The sequence below is a fragment of the Epinephelus lanceolatus genome, chromosome 22 (genome assembly GCF_041903045.1).
Source record: "Epinephelus lanceolatus isolate andai-2023 chromosome 22, ASM4190304v1, whole genome shotgun sequence".
NCBI lineage: Eukaryota > Metazoa > Chordata > Actinopteri > Perciformes > Serranidae > Epinephelus > Epinephelus lanceolatus.
Window position 1 is genome coordinate 1,491,051 of NC_135755.1, and position 17,684 is coordinate 1,508,734.

Here is a 17,684-nt window from a genome sequence, read left to right on the forward strand (position 1 = left end):
AACTTAACCTTCAACATTGTATTGTCCACAATGTGGTTTTCACCAATGGCTGTTTTTGCCTTCATGCCATCCATTTCGACGTACCAGCGAGAAGCTAGCCTTCATCACTGTGGGATCATCTGTTATCAGGCTGAATGTGAATTTAGGGGTCAAAGTTTTTAGGCTTTCACATTAAAAAAAAAATCCGACCATCTGATGAGGCTTGATAATATCAGCTGATTGAAGTGATTAATTACATATTTGTTAGCTATTAAATTAACTGCCAACTGACTTAATAATCAATTAGCGGGTCTGAGTAATTAAAAAAAGTCAAAATTCTCTGATTCTGCCTTCTTAGATGTGATTATTTTCTGCTTTCTTTCCTCCTCTGTGACAGTAAAGTGAAAATATTTGGGGTTCTGGGAAACACTGGAAACATTTTCCACCATTTTCTTACATCTATAGACCAAACAACTAATCGATTAATCAAGAAAATAACACTCAACTGATTAATCGGAAATTTTTTTTTTTTTTATTGCAGTCCTAGATTTAGATGTTAAAAATACCGCACAACCCGATTTCTCCATGAATTTTTTTTCAATTTTGTTCTTACCGGCTGCCGCCTGAGTTAACTTTATTTTTACCTGTGCCCATATTCATAAGTTTATATAAAAGTTTTTTTAACTCGTTACACAACTGTTATGCCGCAGCTTCATCAGGCAAAGATTCCGTCTTCATGCATGTCTGGACAAGCGTACTTTTACCGTGCACAAGAGAGCGCAGCGTTATAAATAAGCAGAAATAAAAACAGTGATTGTATTTATTGGAAAAGGCCCTCTCCAAACCGAGTTACAAAGCGCTGCTGAAAAGAAACAGAAACACCCACTCTTCACTTCCACTGTGATCTATCAAACCTGCCTCCGTGGAGCCCTTTCACTCCAGCTTTGCAGGATCAACCGCCTCCAGCAGCTCCTCCAGAACAACCTGGGTCTGTCCAATGTCCTCAAACTGGGTCAACAGTTCCCTCTGGACGGTTGGGATGGTCTTATACTCTGCCGACGGCTCCGGGCCGACGTCTACAGGCTGCAGCTTGACGTGTGGGACGTCTTCAGGAGGCGTAGCGGACTTCTTTGTCTGCTTGTCCATCTGCTCCATGTCAGCTTGAAGCGACTGATAGCCGAGATGATCGACGCTGAACAGTGACACTGACCGGCAGGATCCAGAGCAGGCTCGCAGCTTCATGTCAATGTCCACCTGGTGACACAAGACAACATACATATCAGTATTCCCCTAAAGAGGACATGTGGCAGACTCATGTTGTTATAAGATATTCAGTATGTGTGGTATCAAACATTAAGTCTGATTTGATTAGGGATGCATGATATTCTCATATTAGCAAACAGTTGGTTTTTCCACATCCAGCAGTTACAGAGCAGAATGATAATTCATCAGGAGTCTTTGTGTCACCTGATGAACGTCAGTCCAATATTCTCTCTGTTAGCTCCTTTTCTGGTCTCCACCACCTCCTGAAGGAAATATCTGTGTCTATAGCACATACATTCTCCACTGTCTTCACCAGCTGGTTGGTACCTGTGTCTGTCTGCTAACTGTGTCTGTTAGCTGTCAGGTAGTGCAGCAGTGAGACGAAACAAAAACAGCACAGTTGCCATAAAACCAAAACGATGAGCTGAAACGCTCCGTATAACAATCTCTCGTCACATCTCACCTCTGCTCGATACAAGTCCTCCAGTTGTTTCTGGACGTTGCCGCGGAGCTCCTCTAGTTGTAGCGACAGCTGGGATGACCGTTTCCGTAGCAACGTAAGGTTCCTGGTCAATCCATCGGCGTTTTCCACGAACTTCAGCTCTGACACTGGAGACAAACACAGTGTTAGTCAACCGCCATTACTTCAATCATCCTGTCTGTATTTAGTCCAGAACACAAAAACAAACAGTCTCACTGTATCTGTTGACGATGACTCTCCGGTTGTAGTTGTAGATGCGTGTCGTCACCGTCATGGACTTCTCAGACATGTCTTCGTACATCTTTGCTGTCTTACACACCATCCTCAGTCTCCTCTCCACCTTGCTCCCCAGTTGCGAGATCAGACCCTGGAGTCTGCAGCCAGAGGGGCATTTAGAAACCTTTGAAGAAGAGCACGAGGGTTTACTGCTGTATCTGAGAGCGTTCAGCAGGTTAGGAGAACAATGTCGGGCTTGGCGACGGTGACTTTGTGCTAAACGTCGGCCGCATTAGAAGTTGATCCTGCAACCTTCAGGGCTGAGAAGTGAAGCCTACGCTCAAGTGCCAAAAACATGTGTTATGAGGTCACACTGACCTTTGACCTTCGACCACCAAAATCAAATCAGTTCATAGTTGAGTCCAAGCGAATGTTTGGGCCACATTTTAACAAATTCCCTCAAGACGATCTGAGATATAGCATTCCCAAGAACAGGACCGAATCAAGGTCACAGAGACCTTCGACCACCAAAATCAGGTTATCGCTGAGTCCAAGTGGACGTTTGTGCCAAATTCGATGAAATTCCCGTGAAGCCTTCCTGAGATATCGCAGTCTCAAGAGTGAGACAAATGTGAGGCCACTCTGACCTTGACCTTTGAACACCAAAATACAATAAGTTCATTGTTAAGATGTTTGAGCCAAATTTGGACAAATTCCCTCAAGGTGTTCTTGAGATATTGCGTTCTCGAGAATGAGTTAGACGTAAGGTCACACTTACCTTTGACCAACAACATTTTATCAATTCATTAATGAGCCCTAAATTTGAGGAATTTCCCTTAAGAAGTTTTTGAGACATTGTGTTTATGAGAATGAGACACGGAGACCTCTGACCACCAAAATCAGTTCATCGTCCAGTCCGAGTGGACGTTTGTGCCAAATTTGATGAATTTTCTTTGAGGCCTTCATGAGATATCGCAGTCTCAAGAGTGAGACGAATGTGAGGCCACTCTGACCTTAACCTTTGAACACCAAAATACAATAAGTTCATCGTTAAGACCATGTGGATGTTTGAGCCAAATTTGGACAAATTCCCTCAAAGTGTTCTTGAGATATTGTGTTCTCGAGAATGAGACACGGAGACCTCTGACCTCCAAAATCAGTTCATCGTCCAGTCCGAGTGGACGTTTGTGCCAAATTTGATGAATTTTCCTTGAGGCCTTCATGATATATTGTGGTCACGAGAATGAGACAAATGCGAGGTCACACTGACCTCTAACCTTTAACCACCAAAATTGAATCAGGTCATCATTAGGTCCAGTGGAGGTTAGTGCCAAATTTCAAGACATTCTGTCAGGGTGTTCCTGGGATATCATGGTCACGAGCATGGGACAGATGGACAACCCCAAAACATAATGCCTCAGACCACAGCTATCATTGGCACGGAGGCATGAAATCAGTTTTGGTCTCTATAGCTGATTTCCCCGTACCTGACAACCAGGAGAGTGAATTTATAGCTCATCCATTAAAATGTTCTTAATGTTATGTACATTAAGGGCGTGGCTGCTTTGAGTGACACGTGGGTGACTCAATCAGCATTTGGCTGATTCCTCTTTTTTTTTGGCAAGTACATTTGGGTTTAATGGTTTTGAGCCTCGTTTCTGCGAGCAAAATTTAGCATTGGTATCCCAGTTAACCATTATTGTAATAATACACAGTGCTAACCAAGCTAGCAGCTAGCATTAGGGTTAGCTCTTCCCTCTCGTCCAAAAACGGTCACTTTTGGCTTCAGAAATCTACAATGGCGACGACCAGAATTCCAAATCACAGGCTTTAAAACCAGAGAGTAGAGTTTTTTGGACTCTTACCTTGAACTAAAATATCCAGAAGCAAAGTTGTCTACGCAAACTGAGCTCTGTACTCAAGTCAGAAGTGATGCACTGAGGTTTATCTAAGAGGGAAGCCTGACGTGCAGCATGGCTATAAAACACTGAATCACAAGATGATACTGTGAGTTAATTCATTCATTTGCTGTTGTGGTGTGAAAATGCTCCTTCACATATTCTGAAATTACATTTTTACAAAACTGTGCTCGTGTGTTTCTCACCCAGTCATCGTCTGAACACAGGGTGACGCCTGACGTCCCTCGACAGTGTTGCTTCATGTATGTCTGGGACTGACTGTAGGACTGTCGGCCATCTTGATTCTGCTGCTTCAGCCTTATACAAACTGCAGAAAAACAAACAAACAAACAAACAAACAAACAAACAAAACGCACTGTGGTTAGTTCACCTTCAACTGAGCTCTGAATCAGACACGACGTCACAGATAAAATGTGTTGTAAGAGGACAAAGATCCATCGTGAGGATTTCTAACACGGCAAATTGAATCCAACATGAATGCAAGTTTGAAGCTCAGGGCTAAAAAATCTTTGATGGTTTCCTCAAATTAAAATATGACTGTCTTCTACTTGTGATTTTTATTTTATGTCATTCCTCAGAGGAATAGTCACTGTTATCAAGAATAATGAACCTCCATGAACTCAAAGCTGGACCCTCAGGCGGAGCAAAGTTAAGTGCTCATACGTGTATACGATGGATATTTACACAGTGTACAAACTGATTGAAAATATAAACTGTAGGTGACAATTTGTTGTAGTGTGTTTGAAAATATGACAAATATTTAGATTTAATTATGTGTCTCACATTTATAACAGAACTACAACATTCAATCAGACAACAAACCAAACAGGAAGCTGCGGTGGAATTATTTTTATTGTCTTCCTATTTTAATATGTTAAAATGTGACATAAACATTTTTATATTGTTATATGACATGTGGGATAAACCAAAACTTAAACGCATCTCAAACTAAGGAGTTGATTATTGATTTTAGACATAACAGAGACACAGCTAAAGGAAGCATTGTTCACAAGTGTCACCTCTTACAAATATTTAGGCACCTAACACTGCAGAGAATTCACCTTCTATAAACTAAAGTCGTTTTTCCATCCGTCCCGTCATCCTCTGCTGTTTCTATCAGTCTTTACTGTGCTGTCATTTATCTGCAGGTTTCACAGCCTCACAGTGACAGACAGAAACAGCACCGTTATAATCTGCTCTCAGATCACAGCAGTGACACAACGGGGACTGACCGGTTGTTGCGATCAACAAATTAGTTTCTTCTGGATAACATGTTCTTACAGGTGAATTGCCGTCAGGGCGATGTTACGTTTCACCTGCCTGCGAAACTAACTGTTATTTAAACATTTCATTGTTTATTAAAATCTCTTTTATTGATAATCTATTTACTTTTTTTGTATTTTTTTTTTTATAATGTATGGCTTATTTTATTCCATTGAACTCCTTGGCATGCTTTTTTAAATTTATTTTATTCATTACTCATCTCTTTATGCGTCTACATGTTGCTGTTTATTGTAGCATAAACAACAAGTTACGATTCCAGCCATTATTAAGCCGTCTTACGTAAAGATGAATCCCCTTGGCAGTAATGATTGGTCCAAATTTCTGTTAGAAAACAAATATTTTTTTCGATGATTGAGTCAGACATTTGTTGATAACGTGATTCCAATAACTTCCAGCGATAACTGACCCTCGAAGAAGGAAGTGAAGGGTCGGACTTGCTCTGCTGTTAAAGTACAACATTTCCACAGCAGAGCACATGTGGTGAGTTTGAGCTGAACAAATCAAAAGTTTATTGATGTGGCACCAGTATCACTAAATGTTTCACAATAAAATGATTTGTATGATTTTGCAGAGATCGTCTTTTACGTTGACATTAAAGTGGCTTTTTCTAGAGAGTGAGTGGGATACAGTTTGTGTAGAGGCTTACACACCACTGTAGCTGAGCAAATCTGATCTGAATATTCCTGACAACACACACCAGCGGACACTGTATCACTGCTTATGAGAGTGTGTTGAGATTACAAAGTTCTGGAAGTCGGTGCTGCAGTTTGTGCCTCAGATGACCTCGGCCCCGACACCTTCAGGACATGGGCTCTGCTCGTCAGACATGTTTCCTGCGACTTTTATCTGCCCAGGAAAGAGAAGACGACGGTTGAATTGTGTTTGCTACAGACGAGGCGCTCTGCTGGAAGAATGTGAGTCGCCCCTCTCTTTGCTGCTGGTTGGAAGTAGTGAGAAATCGAGCGTCCTAGTTTATTGATATTTGGGAAATGTATTTGTAAAAAATGGTGACACTGAAGATGCACGGCTCAGATTAAAGATGCAAACTAATGTGCAGATGGTGTGTTGTACCCTGTCCTTAATGTCTGCTTAGATTATACATTTTGTTTTAATGCATTATTATTATTGTAATAATTATTATTACTTTTGTCTGCATGATGCCGTGTGTTCTAACTGCGGGGGGTTTGTGTAACTTGTTAAATGTTTAAAATCAAGTATCATATGTTTACAAAGTGGCTTTTTATGATGGATTTTTTAATGCTGCAAAACAATAAAACAGTGAAAATGTTCAACTTTAAATTGAAAGGACAATAACCTTCCTGACCTTTGTTTGTATCTCCATGTCTCCTTAATATTAGTATCCTTTCTTTGGTATGTTGGAAAGATTTAAACCGTCTCCTGGCACAAACATTTCCAACATGAAAAACCATCTGAATTTCTTTCGTTGCTTTTGGTGATTAGTTCTGTCGATGTAAGTGAAAGCACAAAGCACAGCAGCTGAAGTGAACACTGGATCTTTATTGATTGAGCAGAGTTCAGTCGTGGCTCCAGAGTTGAGCAACAGGGAGGACACTTTGGAAACATCAGGTCATTCCGTGAACACTGGTTACAGAAACAGGGCAGCGACATTTGCACAAAGTGCTGACAAGAATCAAGTCCAGTAAACATGATGAAACTGTTTGACATGATTTTGAAATCCCAGAATGATTTACGAACAGATCAACAGTCTAAAGGTCTGAAAGCACCTTCTCATGTTGGCCTCAAATATTTAGCTAACCCCAGCTTCAGTGTGCGCTTGCTCTTGATTTTCGTTTTACTACACATATAAAAAAGGGTATTTGATCATGTTTTGTCCAATTAAAAAGCAGCCGATCGGATAAACATCCGAACAGTTTTCAAGCTGTAATTGGCCGGTTTATACGTCACCCACACGACTCCATTTTCAATCTCATACGGTGTGTTTTTCTCCGGGTCGTATGTGCCTTTATAATAAATCCCATTCAGATTAGCCGACTGGCAGTTGTTGTACCACCACCCGCCCCCGTACATCTCTGCGCAACTCTCCTCCCACTTGTCGTTGTCTTTGTCGAAGGTGCTGAATTTCATCCCGCTGTGGGACAGGTACGACGCCATGTCAGAGTTAGGCATTATCAGAGCGTCCCCGGCATCCCCGGTGTACCCAGACACATGCAGCCAGTACCCCTCCACCTCCGAGCCAACCCTGACTGTGTACTCAGCACTGGCTACGCCCCCTTCCCAATCCTCCATTTGCACCTTCAGTATGGTTTCACCCTGATTAGTCAGCAGGTGGAGGTTCTGGTTGCCTAGCCAAAACTCCCCCTTTCCCTTCGCGTCAACCAAGCCAAACCCATTGCGGTATTCGGCCCAGGTGCGATTGAAGCTGAGCGTGCCACTCTCTCTTTGCTGGACTAACAACCACCCGCCCATTAGCCCCTCCTGCTGGCAGTACACCTCCACCACCTGTGTGGAGTCCGTGCCGCCGGGTTTGATCTTAAACAGGCCGTTCGATTCCCCTTTCAGGTGGTTCTGGTGGGCTTGGACACAATCTGCGAACACAGAGGGGCACACCGCAGACCGCGAGTTAGCTTGGACCGGCTTTGGCTCGGCTGGCTCAAATTTAGTGCAGTGATAAAAGTGCTGACGGTCACTTTCCCTGCAACATGGCTGACACTTGTGCCAAACCCACTGATGTCAGTCTTTGTCTGGACCGTCCTGCTGATGCTCCCGATGCAGATTGAATTTTAAAGTTATTCGGGGGGTTTGTGGCTCCTCAGAGTTCTGTTGGGGAAAGTTGGACTTGTTTAAACGTTAACTTTATTATATGTATTTGTCAGGAACACGTACGAAAGAACTTTAATCTCAAACAAGCGAAAAAGGCCACTTTCTATCAGCAGCTCCTAAACGCTGACAACCAGCAGAAACAAGTCTTGTGATATTTTAAATGTGCTCCTGACGCTTGTCCCAATGAACCCAATATGTTTTTGATAATCTGCATTTGAAACATCAGCAGGATGATGAAGAGTTCCTCCTGTTTACAAAGCAAAATCAGCCCTAAACGTTCATCATAGTCTTCTTTCCTGGATTACACAATGACCCAAAATACCTAAATGACAAATACATCGCAATGAATCTTTAAATCTTTAAGTTTTAGCAATCAACAATGACAATTACTGCGTTCACTTCATAATTTTGGTACATAAGGCTAGCTTGCAAGCTAGCTGATGCTAAAGACTGCTCTCTAGCTGAATGCGCCGTTCTGCGCGTTTTACTCCAGGTCTGAGGTTTGGGTACCTTTTCCTATATAATCGGCGTGCCGCTCGGTACGCGTGTTCGTCAAACTCCGGGCGTGGAAATCAGGAAGGTCATCATCTGCAGCGTCTGTCAAGAAACCGCCGAAGTCCGAGCCAAATGGATCCCTGAACCCAGTTTTGGTATCTTCCAAGAGGCTTCCCTTGGTGTCACCGGAGTGGACGGTCTTGGTCATAGTAGTGGAAGAGGAAGAGGAGGATGATGTGTGGCTGAAGGAGCTAGTCCCTCCCGTGAAGTGGTCTGCCAGACTCTGGCACTCAGGGCCTCCTTCAATCACCTCCTCCGTCTTTTCCACCGGCCCATCCTTTGTGTGGATGGTGGTCGTCCTGGTCCTCTTGGTGCAGGTGATGTGGCTTGTTGACACTCCGCCCAGACTTGAAAAATCGCTGCCTCCAAGCTCAGTGATGGATTTAGATGACGTGGAGGTGGAGGAGGAGGAGGAGGAGGAGGAGGAGGAGGAGGCGGAAGAGGAGGAGGGGATGGATGATGATGAGGATGCAGATGAAGAGAGGGAAGTACCTGGGACCTTGGAGATGGTTGCTGGGGATGAGCTGGATCCTTCCTCCTCTAGGATCAACTGGAGTGTGTTCACCTGAGAAAGAAAACCAAGAATGAATTATAACTCAAATGTGTGCGTCGTTCCAGAAAAGATGGCGTCATGTTTGTTTTGTACAAATTACGGCAAATTCTTTGGTGGAAATTATTTCTAGACCCTGTAAAACCTTCACAGTCCAGCACAGAGAGTCACTCACATCAGGGAACATGTCTTCTCTCTGCTGCGCTGCCACAGTGGTGTCCTTGGACTTGTGGAGAGTTTCCACACTGGAGTCCTTCAGAAGTCTGCTCTTCATCACCGACAGTGACCCCACGGACTCAATTCTCTGACCTGATTGGGCGTCCAGCTGGTTAATCTGGGAGATGGACAGAAAGAGAAAACGGCTTCTTACTAAACGGACTCATTTGTCACATCGTGGTCACTGCAGTGGGCAGCTATTTAAAAAACAAGTCTTGATGTTGTAGTTGCATTTAAGTCACTACAGTGGACCCTTGTGCATCATGCCATACGCTGCCACCCACTGGCCAGGTCTTGTCGGTGCAACACAAATCTCTGAAAACCAAGATGGCCGACAGAACACAAGACATGTCGTGCAGCTAAAGAATATCTTGCCAATCTTGATCTGCCCGAGGACATACGGCTGTCTGAGTCACTGTCTTCGTTTAAGTCTCTCCTTTTCTTAATATAGAATTTTGCAGGCACAGCTCTCTTCAACCAGAATTATACGACTGAACGTTTGCTGACAAAAAATGATGTATATTATTTTATCAGGAGAACAAACTTTATAAAGCAATAAGATAATACCCTAAAATAAATAAGCTTAACTTAAGTCATTCAAATCTCTTAATCTTTAATCACAGTCTTAATTTTAAGGATAAAACTAAACTTCTAATTTATTTTTACCCCTTAAAGTTATTTACTTTACTTTACTTAATGCATCTTTTACCTCAATCTTAATATGGCACATTTGGAGGAAGGTCTGTAAGATTAAGGGTTTCTGTCAATCATGAAAGTGAAGATATAAAGATGGCGTCAGGCTCTGGAGCCAAACAAAATAATCACAGAAACTTAATTACAGGAATTCTTAATTAAGTTTCTGTGATTATTTTGTTTGGCTCCAGAGCCTGACGCCATCTGTATATCTTCACTTTCATGATTGACAGAAACCCTTAATCTTGACCTCTCCAATATGGTAGCACCGCTGACGCATCACTGCAAGGGGCTGACACAGTAAGGCCCAATCCCACTACCCCTTGGCCCTCGAAATGAAGCAACAAGGGGCAGGGGTTGAAATCTTTCCCTTGGAATTGGGACACCACTCACTACGTCACCGCGTTGGTTACGTTCACACATACGTACCCATATTACCCATACTACCCTTGTCCACTACCCCTAGCCCTTGTCCACTACCTCTTAGCCCTTGGCCACTACCCCTTAGCCCTTGGTCTTACCTCTTAGCCCTTGGCCACTACCCCTTAGCCCTTGGTCTTACCTCTTAGCCCTTGGCCACTACCTCTTAAGCCCTTGGTCTTACCTCTTAGCCCTTGGCCACTACCCCTTAGCCCTTGGTCCTACCCCTTAGCCCTTGGCCACTACCCCTTAGCCCTTGGTCTTACCTCTTAGCCCTTGGCCACTACCCCTTAGCCCTTTGCCACTACCCCTTAGCCTTGCCTCTTAGCACTTGGCCACTACCTCTTAGCCGTTGTCCACTACCCCTTAGCCCTTGGTCCTACCCCTTAGCCCTTGTCCACTACCCCTAGCCCTTGGCCACTACCCCTTAGCCCTTGTCCACTACTCCTAGCCCTTGGCCACTACCCCTTAGCCCTTGGCCACTACCCCTTAGCCCTTGGCCACTACCCCTTAGCCCTTGGCCCTACCTCTTAGCCCTTGGCCACTACCCCTTAGCCCTTGGTCTTACCTCTTAGCCCTTGGCCACTACCCCTTAGCCCTTGGTCTTACCTCTTAGCCCTTGGCCACTACCCCTAGCCCTTTGCCACTACCCCTTAGCCCTTGGCCTTGCCTCTTAGCCCTTGGCCACTACCTCTTAGCCGTTGTCCACTACCCCTTAGCCCTTGGTCCTACCCCTTAGCCCTTGTCCACTACCCCTAGCCCTTGGCCACTACCCCTTAGCCCTTGTCCACTACTCCTAGCCCTTGGCCACTACCCCTTAGCCCTTGGCCACTACCCCTTAGCCCTTGGCCACTACCCCTTAGCCCTTGGCCACTACCCCTACCCCTTGGCCTTCGAAATGAAGCAACGAGGTAAGGGTAGGGGTTGAAATCTTTCCCTAGGAATTGGGACACCACTCACTACGTAACCGCATCGGTTACGTTCACACATATGTACCTATTATAAACAGGAAGCTGTGAACCATCTACATTTCCAACTGGCATCTGCAATGGAGTCTCCAGTTGAGTTCATCCTACCGATCGCATTTGCTGTATTCATCATGCTTCGTTTGATGAACAACAGACGACAGGGGACTTCTGCTAGCTAGCTAACCAGCTAACATTACGAGGCAGCATAGTTATACTAGCTGGCGTGTTATCGTAATGTGAAAAATCCAACAATTTTGCAGAACAGGACAGATGACAGACGTCAGATAGTGCGAGCTAGCTAGCTAGATAACAAGCAACCTGACAACAGTAACGTTAGCTATGTATGAACTTTTTTCCCCGTCTCTTGCTCGGTGGTAGCCATGGCGACGTCTACCCCTCGCTGGCAAGTCAGCACCTGAAATCCCTCGCTCCGAAGGGCTAGTTTCATACCCACTACCCCTCGTTATGCCCCCTACCCCTACACGCACAAAGGAATTGGGATCCCTCGCGGGAACGCGCAAATGTAGGGGTAGGGCTAAGAGGTAGGGCTAAGGGGGGGTATTGGGACGGGCCCTTAATGTGGCGTCTATGTAAGTCTATGTATGACTGCAGACACATTCAATTTGTAGCGTACATGACTCGGCACACACCGTGCCTACTGCTGGTTCAAGACAAACCCAAAGACAAGTCACTTATTTTAACGCTGTTACAGCACAACGCTGTCATGAACAAATATGCAGCTAAATGTTGCAGTAATCCACTTTATTATCTGTGATTAGGTAACATGATGTAACCTTTACCCTTACCTTAACACCTCTCCTTTAAGCTAATACTTGATAGCTAACAGCTAACTTAGCATTTCCTTTAAAGCTTCTGCTTTAAGGCCAAGAGGCGAAGGGAGCTGATCGCTGGCTGACATGTAGGAATGGTGGGCGAGTCATGTGGCCAGTTGGCGGGTCACATAGCTGCTCTGGCTGCAGCTGGTTACAGATACACAGTTGAAACAGTTAGCTAGTAGCTGGTGTTTAACAGGATAAATGGTTGAAATGTGCAGCTCCTGCCCCAAGAAGTGGTTGTAGTAAAAAGGCTGCAGACCAAATAGATCTTAACATCATTCAGCAGTATTTAGATGTGGAAGCTTTCATAATTAATAGTGTTAAATCCAGTTTAAAGCCAATTCAAAGCTCACCTGTTTGTCCAGTTCCACGTAGCTGTCCTTGTCCACATTGTACTCAGAGTAGCTTTGGCAGGATCCTTTGCAGGAGCGGAGCTTAATATCGATATCCACCTGACAGAGGAGACGAAAAATTAGAAAATGAGGGAGGTCACACAAATCAACTCTGCAGAATCTCTGACAGTGAATAAAATGATGAGTCTCATCTGTGTGCATGGAGTGAACTTACTCAAGTCAAGAGAAAACATGCCTGAATCTGACTCTCTGGCGTCTGTGTTGCTAAATAAAAAATCTTATGCCTTTGAAATGAATCATTTCTGAAGAAACAGCTTTTTAACTTTAACTAACAACAGCTAAATCACAGAAATGTCACTCTGTCTGTGTGAAGAAGACACCAAGTGAACGCTCGCTGGTGATGTAGCCTCAGCTAACTTTAGCTGAAGCTAAAACTACATTTTATTCTACACAATTAATTGATCCAATAATAATGGAGAAAAAAAACCTCTTAACTCCTGCTAAAGCTAACTAGCATAGAAGCTAATTTCCTCCAAATAACAATACTTTTCCGAGAAAATTAGAAACTTTTTGAAAAGACAGTTTCTTAGAAACTATGAGAAACTTTTAAAAAGATCTTGTGTCTCAAAATGAAGACATTGTCTAAAAAAATGACTTAGTATATCGAAACAATGAGAAACTTCCTCATAATTATGACTTCGTCTCTCAAAATGATTTTGTATCTCAAGAATAATGAGAAAAGGTCTCAAAATAACGACTTAGTGTTTAAAAACAAAAAGAAACTTCCTTAAAAATATTGACTTCAAATCTCAAAAGGGGCCTCACTCAAACCACTGAGAGAGTTTCTCCTTATTTTGAGATACTATAGAATTATTTCCATAAAGTTTCTTGTATTAAACTATAAAGTTGTTTATTGTAATGATTTGTTTATTTCTATTTAATCCCCACCTGTTGTGGTCTCTAAATAATCAACTATAAATTGTCAAAATTAAGTTTATACTCTAGAACACATTTTGTCCTTATCCGAAGGCAGAGCAGGATCTGCACTTTAAAGTGTTGGCTCTATGGCAGTGATGATTTTAGGTAAAATAATAACTTCCTTAAAAAGGTGTAAAATTAAAGTAACAACATTTGTTTCTGTTCGGCAGTTTGTCAACTCGCCCAAAAACTTAAGTCTTTTTCTTGACTTCTGAGGCGTCTTGAAAAACTGCCTCTTATCTTACGTTTACAGTACTTCCTGTCATTCATCAGAAACAGCCAGAGCGTTCGCCGCACCCGTGAGTATGAACATGTCCCTGCTGTGCCTCCGTACCTCCAGCCTCTGCATCTCCACCACCTGGTCTTTGACTCGATCCTTCAGGGCGGCCAGGACACTCAGCTGCCTGTCAATCTTGATCTTCATGTCTGTGATTCTCTGCCGCAGACTCTGGGCCAGGTCGAAGTAGTTGTTGTCGTGACCTGGTGGAGGGAGCGGGCATGGATAGATGAGCACGGTGATGACGCACAGGCGGGCAGACTGACTGATACTTGATGTGAAGTTCTACATCAACACTGACCACAGAGCATTAAAAGTATATCTACCATAAAACTTGAATTATTCTGTGGGCTCGATTTTGGGGCCCATTTTGTTGTCTCTGTATCTTCTGCCCCCTGGCCTTATCTTAAAGAAACATGGCGTCGCTTACCACCTATATGCAGATGACTCCCAAATTTACTTGCCAGTCAAAAGGCTCAACAGCTGCTCCCTGACGCCCCTGTTTGAGTGTCTCAAGGACATTGAGGCATGGATGGAGCTGAACTGGTGGCTTGTGGTCCCAAAAAGCCGCTTGAAAACGAGAAGTGACTGCCCCTTCTCGGTAGCTGCCCCTAGGCTATGGAATCTCCTGCCTGCCCATGTCAAAATGGCCCCCACTGTAGAATCTCAAGACCCACTTGTTTTGCTTGGGTTTTGATTCTGGTAGCTGAGTAGACCAACCTGTCTCTGTGTCTTTTTATCCCTTGAGCTTGCTGTACTGTCTGTATCGCTTCTGTATCTATGACCTGTATATTCTTATGTGTATTTCTGTATATTCTTATGTGTATTTCTGTATATGCTTATGTGTATTTCTGTATATGCTTATGTGTATTTTTGTGCAGCACTTTGGTGACTTCATGCTTTTGAAATGTGCTATATAAATAAAATGGACTGGACTGTGGGTCTGTAAGGATCAGTGAATATGATTGTGTCATACGGATTACTGTTAATTTATTATGCTGATCTGTTCTGTACGACATCTATTGCACGTCTGTCCGTCCTGGAAGAGGGATCCCTCCTCAGTTGCTCTTCCTGAGGTTTCTACCGTTTTTTCCCCGTTAAAGGGTTTTTTTGGGGAGTTTTTCCTGATCAGCTGTGAGGGTCATAAGGACAGAGGGATGTCGTATGCTGTAAAGCCCTGTGAGGCAAATTGTGATTTGTGATATTGGGCTTTATAAATAAAATTGAAATTGAAACTGATGATCAGAAATGCTGGAGGTGGCTGGAAACTTCAAAATCATACTCTGACAGGGAAAGTGTTTAAGATGGAGACTGGAATCATCAGTCGATTCAGATTCCTTCAAGTGGAGCCGTCGTTGTCCGATCAGGCTCTGAGATAACGTTAACGTTCAAACTCTAGAACGAATATCTGTATTGAACAGGCGAATCTGATTCGACTGACGACTCTGTTTATGTGAAAGAGCAACTGAGTGTTTCTGACTCTGAGTCCTTCAGGAACATTTTCAGCAACACATTGAAAAGAGAGAGAATATAATGAGTTCAGATGAACTCCATCAGTGGGATCAAACTTCTAAAAGTTGTGTATGAATTTCTACATGTCATGAACACACACACACACACACACACACACACACACACACACACACACTAACCAGCGTCGATGGTGAGTCTCTCCCTCAGGATGGTGAAGGTCTCTTTGGAGTTGTGGTCGGCGTTGCGGTAGTTGGCCTTGTTCTGATCCAAGAGGCTGCGGATCTTCTCGATCTTCTTCAGCAAGTCGTGGTCGTCTTTGTCCATCAGACCCTGGATCCTGCAGCCCGACGGGCATTTAGGGCCCTGTTGGAGGACATGAGACACTTAACTTTAACACCCTCACAACTACTCTGACTGGATGAAATGAAGTGATAGGATGAAGAAACAACACAAGGCTCAGCGCTGATGGAGCAGGAAGTGAGTTGTACCCAGTTATCAGAGGTGCAGAAAGGCCACTCCTTCTCAGTTGCACATTTTTCGCTTCTGGTGGCGGGCTGCACTGGGCGCGCTCCTCTAGGGTTGACATCCGTGGCCTGGAGAGAGAAAACATTTAATTTAGATTCAGGAGCAGAAAAATATGATGATGATGATGATGATGATGATGATGATGGTGATGATGATGAGTAAAATGTGTATTTTTAAAAGGAAATAAAAGACCTGTCTTTTAGATTTGACTGTTAATATGGAATAACGTTATGGGTTCAGCTTTTCAAATGTAATTTTTGACTTTCACGTATTGATTTATTTTCACATTAAACTTTTAAAAAAAAATTTAGCTTGCAGAGTTTTGCATATTGTCGTTTGTGCTGTATGTTCGTATAAAAGGTGCGATATTAATAAAGTTGAGTTGAAGTGAATAAAAGCACATTGCTTGTAAAGGGCCAACGTGTTTATATAAAACATGTTTCAAAACAAAAATTATTATAGCAGGACATTTTTACGCAGATTTTTTATGGTTAGTTTTAGATTTTGAAGGCTTTGAAAACATTTTTTTAATACTTTGAATATGTGAATTCTTGTCTGAGACGAGGCTGTTTTGTGACAAAAAATACATGACAGCAGATCAAAATATTAAATAAATCATGTCTGTTTCGCACACACACATATAAACTGCTGAAGGGTCGGCATATGGTACATGTTGCTCCACCCTATGTGGGAGTCAAACCCCCAGTCTTCCACAATAAAGTCGCTAGTCTTAACCACTGATCTATCACACTAAAATAACATTTAAATAAAATAAAACAATAAAAAATGCAAAAATAAAATGAAATAAAAACAACATTAAGGTTCTTTTCTTTTGTAGTAGAACATGATTTGTACCAGTCTTTAATAATCGTGAGTTAGCTACAGCTGCTTTTTATGTTTGCACTCTTCCCACTTTGTCCTGCAGCTGCAGCTCAGCACTCTCCCTCAGGATAGTTATATTATTCCTCATTAACAGAAGACACGAGAGGTGAAAAGCATGTTTTGCAGGCATCCATACACTGGTCAGTTTTCAGATTCGGGGCTTTGTTGGATTTCATACCGTGTCTTCTCTCAGACTGGAGGAAACTAAATGTCCCACGGACACCTTCAGGTGTTTCAGTGTGACATGAAGTATATATTTTAAAGTTTTAGAAAACTTGTAAAACAGAAAAAAGACTGTCTTAATATAAGTCATTAACTGGGGAAGTTTCATGGTGATATCTAAGAGTTAAAATGTTTAACCTTTTTTTTTTGCACACAAAAAAAATAATTGTAAAAACGAAGTGTTTTAGTTTTTTAAAAATGTTTGAATGTATTAAACTGTGATGTGAGACTCACCAGAGCTGAAGCCACAAACATCAAACTGAGAAAGATGAGTCGCTCCATCTTTGTTTCTGTCGTCCTCCCGCTGTGTGAAGAAGACTGGTCACTGAATGTTTCTCTGACGGCGCTGACGCTCTATTTGAAGCCTCCTGGTTCAAGCTGACAAACCTGTGAGTCAGCAGGAAACCTTGGTCAGGTCAGATCAGAGCTGAGTCACCTGTGCTGTCCGCACTGATCGATGCTGTTTGTTGTTCTCGGTGTGTCGTTGCTGTGTTCACAAACACATCGCCCACTCAGATCAGTCACTGCAGGACTTACCGGCATTAATGCAGAATGTTTTCTCAAAGCAAACAGTGACAAACACACTCATATCAGTGACAGAGATGTGGGACTGCTAGTTGTACATGAATCAGCACGTGCAGGAGATACTGGAATATGAAGTGTGGCCTGTGACTGCAAGATCAAACACTCAAAAACAGAAGCAGGAAACAATAAAAAATAAATAAAACTATGCCATCGAAATAGAGCAAAACATTTAAAAAAGAAACACTTTTTAAAACATAATTATAAAAC

At 42.9% G+C, this 17,684-nt stretch overlaps 1 protein-coding gene across 1 annotated transcript; it reads right to left on the reverse strand.

Annotated features, from left to right (window-relative positions):
- Window positions 1-785: 785 nt before the first annotated feature.
- LOC144458317 (uncharacterized) lies at window positions 786-17,285 on the reverse strand. Its single transcript, XM_078164170.1, has 11 exons — window positions 17,127-17,285; window positions 15,752-15,856; window positions 15,443-15,626; window positions 13,848-13,993; window positions 12,536-12,634; window positions 9,225-9,383; window positions 8,455-9,064; window positions 4,044-4,165; window positions 1,940-2,123; window positions 1,706-1,851; window positions 786-1,233 (listed from the first exon to the last, which is right to left on the reverse strand). Exons 1-11 carry the CDS (start codon window positions 17,172-17,174, stop codon window positions 913-915), a joined length of 2,124 nt encoding a protein of 707 aa, XP_078020296.1. The 5' UTR covers window positions 17,175-17,285; the 3' UTR covers window positions 786-912.
- Between the last annotated feature and the right edge of the window lie 399 nt (window positions 17,286-17,684).